A 19,940-nucleotide genomic window follows, 5' to 3' on the forward strand; every position below is an offset into this window, starting at 1 on the left:
TATCAGCACGATAGCCTCTAACACCCTGAGCCTAAAACCAAAATAACTAAAAACCCTAAACAAAGATGAATCTGCCCCGGAACTTCAAAGAGGTCGTTCTCCCAAACCGTAAGGACCCAGAAAACGATCAAGATATCAAATCAAAGCTCTTGCCGAGACGAATCAGTCAGTGCTAACCGTTTGTCAATCTGACCACTGACGCACCCTCACGCACCGATACAGTGCGCGCCGATATGCTTTGGAACCCTAATCCGAACCCTAATCTGTTCTTGCAAGCGTTCCAGCTCGTGTTCATCCGATCAGCCCCAGCCCTAAGGCGTTCCTGATACTAGACAAACTCAGCCTCAGCTCCATCTGTTCTCAGCTTGCATCCCGGACAGCTACAACTCGCGTTCCCGATCAGACACGTTCTGTTCCAGCTCGCGTCTCAGCACGCGTCCATTCTAGCTCGTTCCAGCTCGCGTTCCAGCTTGTTCCAACTCGCGTCCGATCGTCCATCTCGAGGTTCTCTTGGTGGTCCGGTTCTACAATCTTCAAAACCCTAAAGGTAATTCGAAATCTGAAAACATGAATCGAATCTGGTTGTTTTGTAAAGATTGAAACCCTAAAATATAATCTCTAAAAAGATGAAAGTCATAGGATAATAGATCAATACCCTATGAGTAAATCGAAGCTCTATAAGTTCGATCCAAACCCTAAAATCGAGATTTGATCCATTGATCAATTAAAATCAGAAGATTGAAGGTTTTTGAATCTCAAAATTAAACTCCCTTGATCTAAGATCAAATCGAATTCCCAAAACCCTAATTTGAAAAATCGATTTTAATTGTTTGGAATTTGAAACTTTGTTTGATTGATTGATCACCTAGAACTATGATTATGATTGTTTAAACTTGAATCTTGAAATCTGAATTGATTGGCTTGTTTAAACTAAAACCCTAATGATCTAGTTTAGATTGTTTAAAATTGAAATCTGAAACTATAGGATTAGATTAAACTGTTCTAGACATAATCATACTTGTGGCCGTGTGGCCTTGTTGCATTCATACCTAAACCTAATCACATTGATTGATTGCAATTGCACTTAGAATCTCATGTTAGGATGGTATTGAAATTGAAATTGAAATCAAGTATGATTGTTCTTTGCTCGGCCGATTAGCTTGCTTGTGTTGAGTACATTGTATAAACTGATAGAATGCATCTATGCTAGGATTGCAATTACACAACAAACTATATGCATTGATCTTGAATTGAATCATTAGCCGTGCGGCTTGTTTTCCTGTTTTGGTCGTGTGGCTTCCTCATGGCCGTGTGGCTTCTTCTTGGCCGTGAGGCATAAACCTTAGCCATAAGGCTTGCTTGCTTGATTGATTCTATTGATTGTGAGTTAAGTCAGCTAGATTGATTGCATATTGAATCTGAAACCTTAAATCTCGAATTTGAATCCCTAAGGGTCTTGAAACCCTAAATCGCATGATATTGATCCAAATTGAGTTTAGGTTTGATTCTTGTTATTTTAACTGATCTAATTGATGTCTTGAAAGCTAAGGTGATAGATTATTTTGATTCTCATAAAATCTGAAACCCTAGCCACATTTTGTATTGCTAAGATGATAAAACTCTAATTGGATCAACATAGATTGTATGCATCATTGCTTGGCTGTGTGGCCTTTATTGCACCTTATTATCATAGCCGTGTGGCTTGCATACATGATGTGTTGTGATTTTGCATAGTTTTAGCTTTGTTATTTCATATATATTCATGCATTAACCTTAAATTTATTTGCATTTAGAGTCTATTGCATGTACATTTGCATCTTGTAGGTGTTGGATGAATTGTTTGGAGTTTTGGAGGTGATTAGAGCACAAAAGGAGCTTTCGAGGAATCTTGTACCGAACGTGTGAAAGACAAGCATGGATGAAGGTCTTAAAGATATCTTTTGAAACTTGTCTTATGTCTCCAAATGGGTGGAAGCTATAGCCAGCCCAACCAATGATGCTAAGGTTGTCCTCAAGATGTTCAAGAGCATTATCTTCCCAAGGTTTGGAGTCCCAAGAGTTGTGATCAGTGATGGAGGCACCCACTTCATCAACAAAATTTTTGAGAACCTTCTTAAGAAGAATGGTGTCAAGCACAAGGTGGCAACTGCTTATCATCCCCAAACAAGTGGCCAAGTTGAGATTTCCAACAGGGAGATAAAATCCATTTTGGAGAAGACTGTGGGGACAACAAGGAAAGATTGGTCTACAAAGCTTGATGATGCACTTTGGGCCTATAGGACTGCTTTCAAGACACCCTTGGGAACCACTCCCTTCAATCTTGTCTATGGGAAAGCTTGCCATCTGCCAGTGGAGCTTGAGTACAAGGCATTATGGGCTGTTAAGATGCTGAACTTTGACATCAAGAGTGCCAAAGAGAAAAGACTTTTCCAACTCCATGAGCTTGATGAGATTCGACTTGATGCTTTTGAGAACTCAAGGATTTACAAAGAAAAGACCAAGGAATTCCATGACAAGAAGATCCTGAAGAGGGAGTTCAACATTGGAGATCAAGTGTTGCTCTTCAACTCTCGATTGAAGTTGTTCCCTGGAAAACTTAAGTCAAGATGGTCCGGCCCTTTCAAGATCAAAGAAGTGAGGCCATATGGAGCAATTGTGCTTTGGAACAAGACCGGTGGGGACTTTACAGTGAATGGGCAAAGAGTCAAGCTGTACATGGCATCCACACCTGAGAAGGAAGGAACCTCGGTTCCACTTACCGATCCCAAACCAGCCTAAACCAAAAAGGGGTAGTCAAGCTAGAGACTTAAAACAAGCTCACTTGGGAGGAAGTCCCACATCTATCCCTATATATATTACTGTTTTACTTGTGTGGTTTTTCTTTTGTGTGTTTGATAAGTGTGTTTAAAATTTTCAGGTGATTCTCCACTTAATCAAAGAAGAAAGATGGTCATCCAGCAAAGCTACAAGTGTTAAAATTATTCAACTCCATCTAGCAACTCCAAGCTAAGTGTCTCTACAACCATTGTAAATATATAGTTTTCATGTTTGTTTCTTCTAGACCTCTTCTTTCACCTTGCTCTCACACAAGAGACTGTGTGAAGTAAGTGTGGGGGGGGGGGAGAGTCTACTTATCTCACATGTTTTCTGTTTTGTTTACTTGTCATAAGCATTGCATATCCATTTGCATAGAAAATCCATAAAAATTTGCAAAATTCCAAAAATTACAAAAAAAAAAACATTTAGTTATATCATTTGCATCTTTAGGTTTGAGTCTAGATCATATAGAATGCATAGGTAAAATCCCTACAACGGACTCATGCAATGAACTCATTGTTGATACCCTTTTGAATCATAATAAGTAGCTTGAGCTTCTTCTGAATTTCTTGTAGACTTCGAGCCTTGAAAACTCCTCTTAAGACTCATTGAATCATACTCTTTGAAACCAACTCCGATCTTAGTTGACTTAAATGAACTTAATGCTTCTTGCTTATGGTCTCTTGAGTACTAAATCATGGCTTTACACACACTTGAGCTTGTATAAACCGTTTTACCAATCTTTTTGACAACTCAAGTGGTAGTCCATACCCTAAACCCTTCCCTTCTTTCAAACCATCATTAATTGTTGAGTGAGGTCTTTCTGTGAAAGCTTGTCATGTGCAAAATCTTGAAAGTATTAGGAGCGACATTGATTTGTTCTCATCTCTTGCTAGCATTAGGACCTCTTTTGGGCTAGCATCTAGGATGGTGGTTGGAATGATGTGCTTTAATTATTTTGATCTTGGGGATTGAATTGGGAAAGATTATGTAAAGGAAATGAGTCAAAAAGTGTGTCTAAAACAACTAAAAAAAAGGATCTTTAAGAAGATAGCTCAAATTGTGTCAATAAAAACCTCAAAAAGAAAAAAAAAAGAATGGGAAAAAAAAAATTTGAACTAAGATACATAGTTGTTAAGACAAAGAAAAGAAAAGAAAAGAGTGTTCATTGGGTAAGAGATGAAAATGAGTGTATATTTGGGATTTGAGATGAAGAAAAGAAAGGGTAGAACTTAAAAATTGTCTAGGAAAAGGGTACAATGATGATAACCGATTTATGTATGCATTAATTGCTCCTTTTCTTAGATAAATTTTGCATAATGATCAAGCTCCTATTCTTGAGTGTAAGTCACCATAGCAAAATGTATTTGGACCCTTCTCATTCTTCACATTAAGCCATTTTTTCTCACCAAACCAAATGATTTGGACCAATTGGCAATTTGCGAGAATTCACTTATGATATTTCTTATTGAATGTGAGAGTTGGTTGATTTGAGGATTCATGATAATGAGTTAAAAGATCAAAGGAATTGATAGGCCTAGAGAAGTTAGAGCTAATAAAAACATTTTGCTCTTGCTATTTGGTATGATTTTGTAAGGATATCACAACGATGGCATTGAAGAGTTTCTTAAGGTCATGAATTTCCATTTGTGTATTGAAACATCACTTCCCATGTTCTTGAAAGTTTACTTGAGGACAAGTAAAGGACTAGTGTGGGGGAGTTGATGTGTTGTGATTTTGCATAGTTTTAGCTTTGTTATTTCATATATATTCATGCATTAACCTTAAATTTATTTGCATTTAGAGTCTATTGCATGTACATTTGCATCTTGTAGGTGTTGGATGAATTGTTTGGAGTTTTGGAGGTGATTAGAGCACAAAAGGAGCTTTCGAGGAGTCTTGTACCGAACGTGTGAAAGACAAGCATGGATGAAGGTCTTAAAGATATCTTTTGAAACTTGTCTTTTGGGAAGACATGGTAAATTGAGTTAGCTTTACAATGGAGGTGGTTTCAAGTCGTTTGGAGCTGTATTGAGGGATTTATGATCAAAATACTACACACATATCAGTATGACATTCCTAGCGGCCACCCTAGCAACATCAACAATAGCCTTCGAATTTTAAGCCTTTAGACTCATTTTTATTCACTTAAAACCTATAAAACTCATTACTATTCATTATTCTTCTTATTTTTGGTATTCTAAAGGTGTGTGCAACATGGAGAAAGTGGAGAAAACTTTAATGAGTGAGTTTTATCTCTTTAAAGCTTGCAACATGGGGGATGGGTTGTCTATCATGAGTTTGGTGGCTCTTTTGGCCTAACTTTCTCTACCTTTTCTGAAGAGGCAAGACTACTTTGGCCATATGAAGGGGCAAAAGGTGTTCTATAATGGAAGAAAGTGGAGAATAACTTTTATGAGTGTGTTTTATGCTTTATGCTTTCACATGATGGATGTGTTGTCATCCTCCTTTACTTAGGCTATAAAAGAGACTGCAAGGGGAAGGAGGAAGACACAATACACAGAGTACAATACAACAAAGAGTAGAGAGTGAAAGTTTTATAGTTTCATATTTTGTATTTTGAGAGTTTGAGAGAAAACATTTGTTCTTGGAGTGTTCTTGAAGTTTATGTTATAAAGTCTTGTTTTCCTTTAGCCATTCTCTTCATCTAATTTCTGTTTCTTGTTTTCATATATCATATCATCTTGGTTATGCTTCTATCCATCATGGGATTAAGTGTAAACAAGATGATTAGTGAGTAATCACCCTTAGGATCAATGGGTTAGGTAGATTAATGGGTGATTAGGGAAGAGTTAAGGTGTTCTAATGGTTAAATGCTTAGATTTCTATGCTTACTAAGTATTCTTAATGCTAGATTAATTTTGGCCATTTTAATCTAGATTCTAAGTGTTTGTAGGGCATCGAAAGTGTTTGCATAATGCTTGAATGGACCTAGTAAAGCTCTAGCTTGAATAACCAAGGAATTGTTGTTAGGATTGCTAGATGGTTAGTAGAGTAGAACTTAATGTATGTTTGAGTGAACAAAACGAACGGAAGTTGATGTTTAGTTCATAATTGCATAAGGGTTTCTACCACGGGAGTGGATTAATCTAAATTGAATGAAATCTAGACCTATAGAAAGTTAAGATTATTTGAAGTTAGACGCCTTGATTTAGAACTATCACCTTGAAATCAATTGCCTAAATACCCATTGGTTCTTCTTTGTTATATTTGAATTAAAACTCAAGTTATTTCGCACTATTACTTGTTACAAACAAACATCATTTGATTGCACTTAGATTGAGATAAATGGCTTGCATTCTTAGTGCTTAGAATCACTAGAGATGGGATTGACATCTTAAGTACTACAACACTTAAGGATTAAACTTATCCTTTATCAATACATCATATCACCTTGATCACATATAGAATCCGAAAGCTAAGATCATATGCATCATATATCTATCTAGCCGTGTGCCCTCTAGATATCCGCGAGGTTTTATTTTTCAAAAGAACAAATACTTAGATTCATCCCTATGGTGGTGAATAGTTAAATTCTGTTATAAATCAATTGGTGGATGTCTATAACCGGCCCGGTCCATAACCGGCCCAAACCTAGAGAGAGACGGTCCAAATCCTAGAGAGAGGCGGCCACGACTTGGAGAGAGAGAGAGAGATTGGCGGCCAAGGAGTTTCCATTCTTCTAGTTTTCCTATTCCTTGATGGTTTATGATTTGTAATCTTTCCATTTATGTATTTCCATTTATCTCTCATGTAACCCTTATATAAAGGGATCTCTTATTCATTAATAAAACATAGAAACATTCAGTTCTCAAACCTTCTATTTACAACACGTTATCAGCACGATAGCCTCTAACACCCTGAGCCTAAAACCAAAATAACTAAAAACCCTAAACAAAGATGAATCTGCCCCGGAACTTCAAAGAGGTCGTTCTCCCAAACCGTAAGGACCCAGAAAACGATCAAGATATCAAATCAAAGCTCTTGCCGAGACGAATCAGTCAGTGCTAACCGTTTGTCAATCTGACCACTGACGCGCCCTCACGCACCGATACAGTGCGCGCCGATATGCTTTGGAACCCTAATCCGAACCCTAATCTGTTCTTGCAAGCGTTCCAGCTCGTGTTCATCCGATCAGCCCCAGCCCTAAGGCGTTCCTGATACTAGACAAACTCAGCCTCAGCTCCATCTGTTCTCAGCTTGCATCCCGGACAGCTACAACTCGCGTTCCCGATCAGACACGTTCTGTTCCAGCTCGCGTCTCAGCACGCGTCCATTCTAGCTCGTTCCAGCTCGCGTTCCAGCTTGTTCCAACTCGCGTCCGATCGTCCATCTCGAGGTTCTCTTGGTGGTCCGGTTCTACAATCTTCAAAACCCTAAAGGTAATTCGAAATCTGAAAACATGAATCGAATCTGGTTGTTTTGTAAAGATTGAAACCCTAAAATATAATCTCTAAAAAGATGAAAGTCATAGGATAATAGATCAATACCCTATGAGTAAATCGAAGCTCTATAAGTTCGATCCAAACCCTAAAATCGAGATTTGATCCATTGATCAATTAAAATCAGAAGATTGAAGGTTTTTGAATCTCAAAATTAAACTCCCTTGATCTAAGATCAAATCGAATTCCCAAAACCCTAATTTGAAAAATCGATTTTAATTGTTTGGAATTTGAAACTTTGTTTGATTGATTGATCACCTAGAACTATGATTATGATTGTTTAAACTTGAATCTTGAAATCTGAATTGATTGGCTTGTTTAAACTAAAACCCTAATGATCTAGTTTAGATTGTTTAAAATTGAAATCTGAAACTATAGGATTAGATTAAACTGTTCTAGACATAATCATACTTGTGGCCGTGTGGCCTTGTTGCATTCATACCTAAACCTAATCACATTGATTGATTGCAATTGCACTTAGAATCTCATGTTAGGATGGTATTGAAATTGAAATTGAAATCAAGTATGATTGTTCTTTGCTCGGCCGATTAGCTTGCTTGTGTTGAGTACATTGTATAAACTGATAGAATGCATCTATGCTAGGATTGCAATTACACAACAAACTATATGCATTGATCTTGAATTGAATCATTAGCCGTGCGGCTTGTTTTCCTGTTTTGGTCGTGTGGCTTCCTCATGGCCGTGTGGCTTCTTCTTGGCCGTGAGGCATAAACCTTAGCCATAAGGCTTGCTTGCTTGATTGATTCTATTGATTGTGAGTTAAGTCAGCTAGATTGATTGCATATTGAATCTGAAACCTTAAATCTCGAATTTGAATCCCTAAGGGTCTTGAAACCCTAAATCGCATGATATTGATCCAAATTGAGTTTAGGTTTGATTCTTGTTATTTTAACTGATCTAATTGATGTCTTGAAAGCTAAGGTGATAGATTATTTTGATTCTCATAAAATCTGAAACCCTAGCCACATTTTGTATTGCTAAGATGATAAAACTCTAATTGGATCAACATAGATTGTATGCATCATTGCTTGGCTGTGTGGCCTTTATTGCACCTTATTATCATAGCCGTGTGGCTTGCATACATGATGTGTTGTGATTTTGCATAGTTTTAGCTTTGTTATTTCATATATATTCATGCATTAACCTTACATTTATTTGCATTTAGAGTCTATTGCATGTACATTTGCATCTTGTAGGTGTTGGATGAATTGTTTGGAGTTTTGGAGGTGATTAGAGCACAAAAGGAGCTTTCGAGGAGTCTTGAACCGAACGTGTGAAAGACAAGCATGGATGAAGGTCTTAAAGATATCTTTTGAAACTTGTCTTTTGGGAAGACATGGTAAATTGAGTTAGCTTTACAATGGAGGTGGTTTCAAGTCGTTTGGAGCTGTATTGAGGGATTTATGATCAAAATACTACACACATATCAGTATGACATTCCTAGCGGCCACCCTAGCAACATCAACAATAGCCTTCGAATTTTAAGCCTTTAGACTCATTTTTATTCACTTAAAACCTATAAAACTCATTACTATTCATTATTCTTCTTATTTTTGGTATTCTAAAGGTGTGTGCAACATGGAGAAAGTGGAGAAAACTTTAATGAGTGAGTTTTATCTCTTTAAAGCTTGCAACATGGGGGATGGGTTGTCTATCATGAGTTTGGTGGCTCTTTTGGCCTAACTTTCTCTACCTTTTCTGAAGAGGCAAGACTACTTTGGCCATATGAAGGGGCAAAAGGTGTTCTATAATGGAAGAAAGTGGAGAATAACTTTTATGAGTGTGTTTTATGCTTTATGCTTTCACATGATGGATGTGTTGTCATCCTCCTTTACTTAGGCTATAAAAGAGACTGCAAGGGGAAGGAGGAAGACACAATACACAGAGTACAATACAACAAAGAGTAGAGAGTGAAAGTTTTATAGTTTCATATTTTGTATTTTGAGAGTTTGAGAGAAAACATTTGTTCTTGGAGTGTTCTTGAAGTTTATGTTATAAAGTCTTGTTTTCCTTTAGCCATTCTCTTCATCTAATTTCTGTTTCTTGTTTTCATATATCATATCATCTTGGTTATGCTTCTATCCATCATGGGATTAAGTGTAAACAAGATGATTAGTGAGTAATCACCCTTAGGATCAATGGGTTAGGTAGATTAATGGGTGATTAGGGAAGAGTTAAGGTGTTCTAATGGTTAAATGCTTAGATTTCTATGCTTACTAAGTATTCTTAATGCTAGATTAATTTTGGCCATTTTAATCTAGATTCTAAGTGTTTGTAGGGCATCGAAAGTGTTTGCATAATGCTTGAATGGACCTAGTAAAGCTCTAGCTTGAATAACCAAGGAATTGTTGTTAGGATTGCTAGATGGTTAGTAGACTAGAACTTAATGTATGTTTGAGTGAACAAAACGAACGGAAGTTGATGTTTAGTTCATAATTGCATAAGGGTTTCTACCACGGGAGTGGATTAATCTAAATTGAATGAAATCTAGACCTATAGAAAGTTAAGATTATTTGAAGTTAGACGCCTTGATTTAGAACTATCACCTTGAAATCAATTGCCTAATACCCATTGGTTCTTCTTTGTTATATTTGAATTAAAACTCAAGTTATTTCGCACTATTACTTGTTACAAACAAACATCATTTGATTGCACTTAGATTGAGATAAATGGCTTGCATTCTTAGTGCTTAGAATCACTAGAGATTGGATTGACATCTTAAGTACTACAACACTTAAGGATTAAACTTATCCTTTATCAAGTTTTGGCGCCGTTGCCATTCTCTAGATTGATTTTGACATTAGGATTTGGTCATTACTTGAGACTAAGTCTTATTTTTCATTTTTAAGTTACTAATTATCTATCTTCATCTCTATTTGGATGACAGGTGCATGAACTTGAGAAGCAAAGGATCAACAAATCTTGCACCAAGAGTGGACAACATCAAAGCCTTAGAAAGAGAGTTGGGAAGACAGAGAAGAGAAAGAGAAAAGCAAGCCCACTTACATAGATTGGGGCTTGAGATGGAGAGAAACCCGAATCAACCGGAAGGTGTCTATGAAGTTGATGATCATAGACAAAATGTCCAAGGAGTTCCTCCTGGAGCTGCTCAAGAGGAACATGGCCAAGGAGCTGCAAACCTTAGGCCTCAAAATCAACAACGCCTGGGAAGATCCATTGGCACTTATGATCAACCTAACATAAATGGGAATAGGTTGGGCATTAGGGCACCGCCAGTTGCCAACAACAATTTCGAGATCAAGTCAAGCCTCATCAACATGATTGAAAACAACAAGTACCATGGACTTGCCTTGGAAGACCCACTAGATCACCTTGACAGATTTGATAAGTACTGTGGCTTGTCAAAAACAAATGGAGTTTCAGAGGATGCTTTCAAGCTCAGATTGTTTCCCTTCTCTTTGGGAGACAAGGCTCACACTTGGGAGAAAAACATCTCAAGTGATACTATCACCACTTGGGATGAATGCAAGAAGGCCTTCCTCAACAAGTTCTTCTCAGCTACAAGGACTGCCAACCTTAGAAATCAGATCTCTGGTTTTCAACAAAGAGGACTTGAAGGATTTTTAGACGCATGGGAGAGATTCAGAAGCTACCTGTCTCAATGTCCCCACCATGGCTTCAACAATGAGAGCTTGCTAAGCACTTTCTACAGAGGAGTCTTGCCTAAATTCAAAAGCCAGCTTGACACTGCAAGCAATGGAAACTTCTTGGGGAGGACTGTGGAAGATGCTTTAGAACTCTTGGAGAACATGACACAGAGTGACTCTGTCTACAATGATGAATATGATAGAAGAGACAGAGGTGGTGGAGGAGAAGATATGACCACAAAGAGAGAGCTGAAAGCACTTCAAGACAAGATTGACATGCTACTATCAGAAAAGACCAAGAAAGAGGAGTTACATATGGTTGCTGAAGTTGATAGAGTAGAATGCCAAGAAGATATGTACTATGTCAATGCTCAGGGTACATGGTACAAGAAGGAGCCTGACTATCAATACCAGAACAACTACCAACAGAAACCCTTCTACAACAACCAACAGAAGCCATTCAACAACTACCAGCCAAGACCATTCTACAACAATCAGCCTAAGCCATTCTACAACAACAACCAAGGTGGTTACCAACCCAAACAGAACTTCCCTCCTGGATTCTCACCAAAACCAAGTCAACCTGCACAAGACCAAGCTGGATCATCAACACAACCTCCACAAGAGAGTAGTACTGAAGCTATGCTGAAACAATTATTGGAGGGACAAGCAAGAAGTGAGAAACAATTAGGGTATGAGCTGAAAAATCTCCACAACAAGATTGATGGGAATTACCATGATCTAAACAACAAGTTCAAAGCCTTGGAGAACCAGTTTGTCTCTATGACAGCCAGCTCAAGTCGCCAACAAGGTTCCCTACCTGGAAAGCCTGAACAAAACCCAAAGGAGACAATAAAGGCAATCACCCTAAGGAGTGGAAGAGAGTTGCCTCCTAAAGTTCTCATTAAGGATAATGAGAAACAAGGTGGGGAGGTGGTCATCAATGTAGATGATGATGTGGTGATTGTGGATGAGAAGACTAATGAGGAAATCTTGGAGAAGATAGTTGAAGCTAAGGGCAAGAGAAAGATTGGAGAGGAGAAAGTTGAGAACAAAAATGAGGCTGCTACATCAACAAAGGAGAAATTGTTCACTCCTCCTCCCTATGAGCCAAAGCTTCCCTTTCCTGGAAGATTCAAGAAGCAACTCCTAGAGAAGTACAAAGCCTTGTTTGACAAGCAAATGAGTGAAGTTCATCTCACCATGCCCATAATTGATGCATTTATGCTGGTTCCACAATACAGCAAGTTCTTGAAAGATGCTGTAGAACAAAAGAAGAAAGAGATGGAAGGGATGGTGATTCTTACTCATGAGTGCAGCGCCATTATTCAGAGACTGACTGTCCCAAGGAAGCTAGAAGACCCTGGTAGTTTCACCCTGCCATGCGCCATTGGACCTTTGACATTTGAGAGATGTCTATGTGATTTGGGAGCAAGTGTCAGCCTCATGCCACTATCCATTGCCAAGAAGCTTGGGTTTACACAATATAAAAAGTGCAAGATCTCTTTGGTGCTAGCTGATCGATCTGTCAAGCTCCCCATTGGCATCCTAGAAGATCTTCCTGTCAAGATAGGAAATTGTGAAGTGCCTACTGACTTTGTAGTGCTTGAGATGGATGAAGAGCCTAGAGATCCTTTGATCTTTGGAAGACCTTTCTTGGCAACTGCTGGAGCAATGGTGAATGTGAGAGATGGCACAATTGATCTCCACCTTGAAAAAGATCACACTCTCCATTTTGATATCAAGGAGATGATGAAGAAGCCCACAACTCAAGGAGAAATATTCTACATTGATGAGATGGATGCCTTGGCTGATGATTTCCTTGAGGAGTTAGCGATTGAGGACTCTCTTCAACATGCCCTGACCATTGAAAGAGAGACCCAAATGATTGAAAACAAGGAGAGTGATGAGCTAGTAAGAAGGCTAGATGTTCACCTTGAGGAGGATGGAGAAGATGAGTTCATGGAGTTGCCACAAGTGACTCAACATGCTGCCTCAGCAGACATTCAAGAGAACCTCCATGAAGCTGATTGGAGTGAGCTCAAGGCACCAAAAGTGGAGCTTAAACCTCTTCCCCATGGTGTAAGGTATGCTTTCCTTGGACCTAATGAGACATATCCTGTCATTGTGAGTAGTGAGCTGACTGAGAATGAATTGTCTATGCTTTTAAATGAACTTAAAAAGTATAGAAAAGCACTAGGATACTCACTTGATGACATTAAAGGAATCTCACCATCTTTGTGCATGCATAGGATACATCTAGAGGATGAATCTAAAACTTCAATTGAACACCAAAGAAGATTAAATCCTAATTTGAAAGATGTTGTTAAAAAAGAGATAATCAAATTGTTAGATGCTGGTGTGATCTATCCTATCTCTGATAGCAATTGGGTTTCACCTGTGCATGTAGTTCCTAAAAAGGGTGGCATAACAGTTGTTAAGAACGAAAATGATGAGTTAATACCAACAAGAACAATAACTGGACATAGGATGTGCATTGACTATCGAAAACTGAATGCAGCCTCTAGAAAGGATCATTTCCCTTTACCATTCATTGATCAGATGTTAGAGAGGCTAGCTAACCATCCCTATTATTGTTTCCTTGATGGATACTCTGGATTTTTCCAAATCCCTATACACCCAAATGACCAAGAGAAAACGACATTCACTTGTCCTTATGGTACCTTTGCATATCGAAGGATGCCATTTGGACTGTGCAATGCACCAGCAACATTCCAAAGAGCAATGATGTCGATTTTCTCTGATCTTATTGAGGATGTAATGGAGGTGTTTATGGATGATTTTTCTGTATACGGTTCTTCGTTTGCTACTTGTTTGTCAAATTTTGCAGGGTATTACAGAGATGTGAGGACACTAACCTGGTGCTCAATTGGGAGAAGTGTCACTTCATGGTCAAGAAGGGATTGTTCTTGGACACAAGTTTCTGAGAAAGGAATTGAAGTGGACAAAGCCAAGATAGATGTCATGGTTGGTCTAGCTCCACCAAGAACAGTGAAGGATATAAGAAGCTTCCTTGGCCATGCTGGTTTCTACAGAAGGTTCATCAAAGACTTCTCCAAAATAGCTAGACCATTGACCAAGCTGCTGTGCAAGGAGATCATCTTCAACTTTGATGAAGAATGCCTAGAAGCCTTTAAGAAGCTGAAGGAGGAGCTCACCAGTGCCCCAATAGTTCAACCACCAGATTGGAGTCTACCCTTCGAAATCATGTGCGACGCCAGTGACTATGCTGTGGGGGCAGTCTTGGGGCAAAAGAAGGACAAGAAGACACATGTGATCTACTATGCTAGTAGAACACTTGATGATGCCCAAATGAAGTATGCCACAACTGAGAAGGAGCTGTTGGCAATTGTCTATGCCTTCGAGAAGTTCAGGAGCTACCTGGTAGGGTCTAAGGTCATTGTATACACTGATCATGCTGCACTACGACATCTACTAGCCAAGAAGGATGCCAAGCCAAGGCTGCTCAGATGGATATTAATACTACAAGAGTTTGATCTCGAAATCAAGGACAAGCCAGGAGTGGAGAATGGTGTAGCTGATCACCTTTCAAGATTAAGAGTGGAGTGTGGGATTCCTATTGATGAGGGACTCCCTGAAGAGCAGATTATGGCTATAGAAGCAATGGTCACAGCTTGTGAGACTGGAAGGAAGATTGAAGAAATGAAGGCAATTGATGAAACAGGCCCATGGTATGCTGATCTAGTGAACTACTTGGCATGTGGAAGGGAACCATTGAATCTGACAGGCTATGCAAGGAAGAAGTTCTTCAAGGATGTGAAGAGATACTACTGGGACGAGCCTTACCTCTACACTCTTTGCAAAGATCAAATCTATAGAAGAGTAGTAGCTCAAGAGGAGGTGGAAGGAATCCTCACACACTGCCATGGATCAGCCTATGGAGGTCACTTTGCCACCTTCAAGACTGTCTCCAAGGTGCTACAAGCAGGATTTTGGTGGCCCCATATGTTCAAAGACACACAAGAGTTTGTGTCAAGGTGTGACCCATGCCAAAGGAGAGGGAACATCACCAAGAGAAATGAGATGCCTCAAAATCCTATCTTGGAAGTGGAAGTGTTTGATGTGTGGGGCATTGACTTCATGGGACCATTCCCATCTTCCTATGGTAATGAATACATTCTTGTTGCTGTGGATTATGTCTCCAAATGGGTGGAAGCTATAGCCAGCCCAACCAATGATGCTAAGGTTGTCCTCAAGATGTTCAAGAGCATTATCTTCCCAAGGTTTGGAGTCCCAAGAGTTGTGATCAGTGATGGAGGCACCCACTTCATCAACAAACTTTTTGAGAACCTTCTTAAGAAGAATGGTGTCAAGCACAAGGTGGCAACTGCTTATCATCCCCAAACAAGTGGCCAAGTTGAGATTTCCAACAGGGAGATAAAGTCCATTTTGGAGAAGACTGTGGGGACAACAAGGAAGGATTGGTCTACAAAGCTTGATGATGCACTTTGGGCCTATAGGACTGCTTTCAAGACACCCTTGGGAACCACTCCCTTCAATCTTGTCTATGGGAAAGCTTGCCATCTGCCAGTGGAGCTTGAGTACAAGGCATTATGGGCTGTTAAGATGCTGAACTTTGACATCAAGAGTGCCAAAGAGAAAAGACTTTTCCAACTCCATGAGCTTGATGAGATTCGACTTGATGCTTTTGAGAACTCAAGGATTTACAAAGAAAAGACCAAGGCATTCCATGACAAGAAGATCCTGAAGAGGGAGTTCAACATTGGAGATCAAGTGTTGCTCTTCAACTCTCGATTGAAGTTGTTCCCTGGAAAACTTAAGTCAAGATGGTCCGGCCCTTTCAAGATCAAAGAAGTGAGGCCATATGGAGCAATTGTGCTTTGGAACAAGACCGGTGGGGACTTTACAGTGAATGGGCAAAGAGTCAAGCTGTACATGGCGGCCACACCTGAGAAGGAAGGAACCTTGGTTCCACTTACCGATCCCAAACCAGCCTAAACCAAAAAGGGGTAGTCAAGCTAGAGACTTAAAACAAGCTCACTTGGGAGGAAGTCCCACATCTATCCCTATATATATTACTGTTTTACTTGTGTGGTTTTTCTTTTGTGTGTTTGATAAGTGTGTTTAAAATTTTCAGGTGATTCTCCACTTAATCAAAGAAGAAAGATGGCCATCCAGCAAACCTACAAGTGTTAAAATTATTCAACTCCATCTAGCAACTCCAAGCTAAGTGTCTCTACAACCATTGTAAATATATAGTTTTCATGTTTGTTTCTTCTAGACCTCTTCTTTCACCTTGCTCTCACACAAGAGACTGTGTGAAGTAAGTGTGGGGGGGGAGAGTCTACTTATCTCACATGTTTTCTGTTTTGTTTACTTGTCATAAGCATTGCATATCCATTTGCATAGAAAATCCATAAAAATTTGCAAAATTCCAAAAATTACAAAAAAAAAAACATTTAGTTATATCATTTGCATCTTTAGGTTTGAGTCTAGATCATATAGAATGCATAGGTAAAATCCCTACAAAGGACTCATGCAATGAACTCATTGTTGATACCCTTTTGAATCATAATAAGTAGCTTGAGCTTCTTCTGAATTTCTTGTAGACTTCGAGCCTTGAAAACTCCTCTTAAGACTCATTGAATCTTACTCTTTGAAACCAACTCCGATCTTAGTTGACTTAAATGAACTTAATGCTTCTTGCTTATGGTCTCTTGAGTACTAAATCATGGCTTTACACACACTTGAGCTTGTATAAACCGTTTTACCAATCTTTTTGACAACTCAAGTGGTAGTCCATACCCTAAACCCTTCCCTTCTTTCAAACCATCATTAATTGTTGAGTGAGGTCTTTTTGTGAAAGCTTGTCATGTGCAAAATCTTGAAAGTATTAGGAGCGACATTGATTTGTTCTCATCTCTTGCTAGCATTAGGACCTCTTTTGGGCTAGCATCTAGGATGGTGGTTGGAATGATGTGCTTTAATTATTTTGATCTTGGGGATTGAATTGGGAAAGATTATGTAAAGGAAATGAATCAAAAAGTGTGTCTAAAACAACTAAAAAAAAAAAAATTAAGAAGATAGCTCAGATTGTGTCAATAAAAACCCCAAAAAGAAAAAAAAAAGAATGGGAAAAAAAAATTTTGAGCTAAGATACATAGTTGTTAAGACAAAGAAAAGAAAAGAAAAGAGTGTTCATTGGGTAAGAGATGAAAATGGGTGTATATTTGGGATTTGAGATGAAGAAAAGAAAGGGTAGAACTTAAAAATTGTCTAGGAAAAGGGTACAATGATGAGAACCGATTTATGTATGCATTAATTGCTCCTTTTCTTAGATAAATTTTGCATAATGATCAAGCTCCTATTCTTGAGTGTAAGTCACCATAGCAAAATGTATTTGGACCCTTCTCATTCTTCACATTAAGCCATTTTTTCTCACCAAACCAAATGATTTGGACCAATTGGCAATTTGCGAGAATTCACTTATGATATTTCTTATTGAATGTGAGAGTTGGTTGATTTGAGGATTCATGATAATGAGTTAAAAGATCAAAGGAATTGATAGGCCTAGAGAAGTTAGAGCTAATAAAAACATTTTGCTCTTGCTATTTGGTATGATTTTGTAAGGATATCACAACGATGGCATTGAAGAGTTTCTTAAGGTCATGAATTTCCATTTGTGTATTGAAACATCACTTCCCATGTTCTTGAAAGTTTACTTGAGGACAAGTAAAGGACTAGTGTGGGGGAGTTGATGTGTTGTGATTTTGCATAGTTTTAGCTTTGTTATTTCATATATATTCATGCATTAACCTTACATTTATTTGCATTTAGAGTCTATTGCATGTACATTTGCATCTTGTAGGTGTTGGATGAATTGTTTGGAGTTTTGGAGGTGATTAGAGCACAAAAGGAGCTTTCGAGGAGTCTTGAACCGAACGTGTGAAAGACAAGCATGGATGAAGGTCTTAAAGATATCTTTTGAAACTTGTCTTTTGGGAAGACATGGTAAATTGAGTTAGCTTTACAATGGAGGTGGTTTCAAGTCGTTTGGAGCTGTATTGAGGGATTTATGATCAAAATACTACACACATATCAGTATGACATTCCTAGCGGCCACCCTAGCAACATCAACAATAGCCTTCGAATTTTAAGCCTTTAGACTCATTTTTATTCACTTAAAACCTATAAAACTCATTACTATTCATTATTCTTCTTATTTTTGGTATTCTAAAGGTGTGTGCAACATGGAGAAAGTGGAGAAAACTTTAATGAGTGAGTTTTATCTCTTTAAAGCTTGCAACATGGGGGATGGGTTGTCTATCATGAGTTTGGTGGCTCTTTTGGCCTAACTTTCTCTACCTTTTCTGAAGAGGCAAGACTACTTTGGCCATATGAAGGGGCAAAAGGTGTTCTATAATGGAAGAAAGTGGAGAATAACTTTTATGAGTGTGTTTTATGCTTTATGCTTTCACATGATGGATGTGTTGTCATCCTCCTTTACTTAGGCTATAAAAGAGACTGCAAGGGGAAGGAGGAAGACACAATACACAGAGTACAATACAACAAAGAGTAGAGAGTGAAAGTTTTATAGTTTCATATTTTGTATTTTGAGAGTTTGAGAGAAAACATTTGTTCTTGGAGTGTTCTTGAAGTTTATGTTATAAAGTCTTGTTTTCCTTTAGCCATTCTCTTCATCTAATTTCTGTTTCTTGTTTTCATATATCATATCATCTTGGTTATGCTTCTATCCATCATGGGATTAAGTGTAAACAAGATGATTAGTGAGTAATCACCCTTAGGATCAATGGGTTAGGTAGATTAATGGGTGATTAGGGAAGAGTTAAGGTGTTCTAATGGTTAAATGCTTAGATTTCTATGCTTACTAAGTATTCTTAATGCTAGATTAATTTTGGCCATTTTAATCTAGATTCTAAGTGTTTGTAGGGCATCGAAAGTGTTTGCATAATGCTTGAATGGACCTAGTAAAGCTCTAGCTTGAATAACCAAGGAATTGTTGTTAGGATTGCTAGATGGTTAGTAGACTAGAACTTAATGTATGTTTGAGTGAACAAAACGAACGGAAGTTGATGTTTAGTTCATAATTGCATAAGGGTTTCTACCACGGGAGTGGATTAATCTAAATTGAATGAAATCTAGACCTATAGAAAGTTAAGATTATTTGAAGTTAGACGCCTTGATTTAGAACTATCACCTTGAAATCAATTGCCTAAATACCCATTGGTTCTTCTTTGTTATATTTGAATTAAAACTCAAGTTATTTCGCACTATTACTTGTTACAAACAAACATCATTTGATTGCACTTAGATTGAGATAAATGGCTTGCATTCTTAGTGCTTAGAATCACTAGAGATGGGATTGACATCTTAAGTACTACAACACTTAAGGATTAAACTTATCCTTTATCAATACATCATATCACCTTGATCACATATAGAATCCGAAAGCTAAGATCATATGCATCATATATCTATCTAGCCGTGTGCCCTCTAGATATCCGCGAGGTTTTATTTTTCAAAAGAACAAATACTTAGATTCATCCCTATGGTGGTGAATAGTTAAATTCTGTTATAAATCAATTGGTGGATGTCTATAACCGGCCCGGTCCATAACCGGCCCAAACCTAGAGAGAGACGGTCCAAATCCTAGAGAGAGGCGGCCACGACTTGGAGAGAGAGAGAGAGATTGGCGGCCAAGGAGTTTCCATTCTTCTAGTTTTCCTATTCCTTGATGGTTTATGATTTGTAATCTTTCCATTTATGTATTTCCATTTATCTCTCATGTAACCCTTATATAAAGGGATCTCTTATTCATTAATAAAACATAGAAACATTCAGTTCTCAAACCTTCTATTTACAACACGTTATCAGCACGATAGCCTCTAACACCCTGAGCCTAAAACCAAAATAACTAAAAACCCTAAACAAAGATGAATCTGCCCCGGAACTTCAAAGAGGTCGTTCTCCCAAACCGTAAGGACCCAGAAAACGATCAAGATATCAA

General features: G+C 38.3%; 1 protein-coding gene, 1 long non-coding RNA gene and 1 other non-coding gene across 3 annotated transcripts; 2 read left to right on the forward strand and 1 right to left on the reverse strand.

Annotated features, from left to right (window-relative positions):
* Positions 1 to 8,390: 8,390 nt before the first annotated feature.
* Positions 8,391 to 16,930, forward strand: LOC125585969. The gene is made up of 3 exons (XM_048755713.1): positions 8,391 to 13,717; positions 13,761 to 13,774; positions 13,831 to 16,930. Exons 1-3 carry the CDS (start codon positions 10,193 to 10,195, stop codon positions 15,908 to 15,910), a joined length of 5,619 nt encoding a protein of 1,872 aa, XP_048611670.1. The 5' UTR covers positions 8,391 to 10,192; the 3' UTR covers positions 15,911 to 16,930.
* Positions 10,835 to 10,941, reverse strand: LOC125586672. The gene has a single exon (XR_007323208.1). It is a non-coding gene; the product is annotated as a small nucleolar RNA R71 (small nucleolar RNA).
* Positions 16,931 to 17,065: 135 nt separating the features above from the next.
* LOC125585207 lies at positions 17,066 to 19,120 on the forward strand. The gene is made up of 2 exons (XR_007322140.1): positions 17,066 to 18,013; positions 18,152 to 19,120. It is a non-coding gene; the product is annotated as an uncharacterized LOC125585207 (long non-coding RNA).
* The last annotated feature ends 820 nt before the right edge of the window (positions 19,121 to 19,940 follow it).

This window comes from Brassica napus, chromosome C4, assembly GCF_020379485.1.
Source record: "Brassica napus cultivar Da-Ae chromosome C4, Da-Ae, whole genome shotgun sequence".
NCBI classification, from domain to species: Eukaryota; Viridiplantae; Streptophyta; class Magnoliopsida; order Brassicales; family Brassicaceae; genus Brassica; species Brassica napus.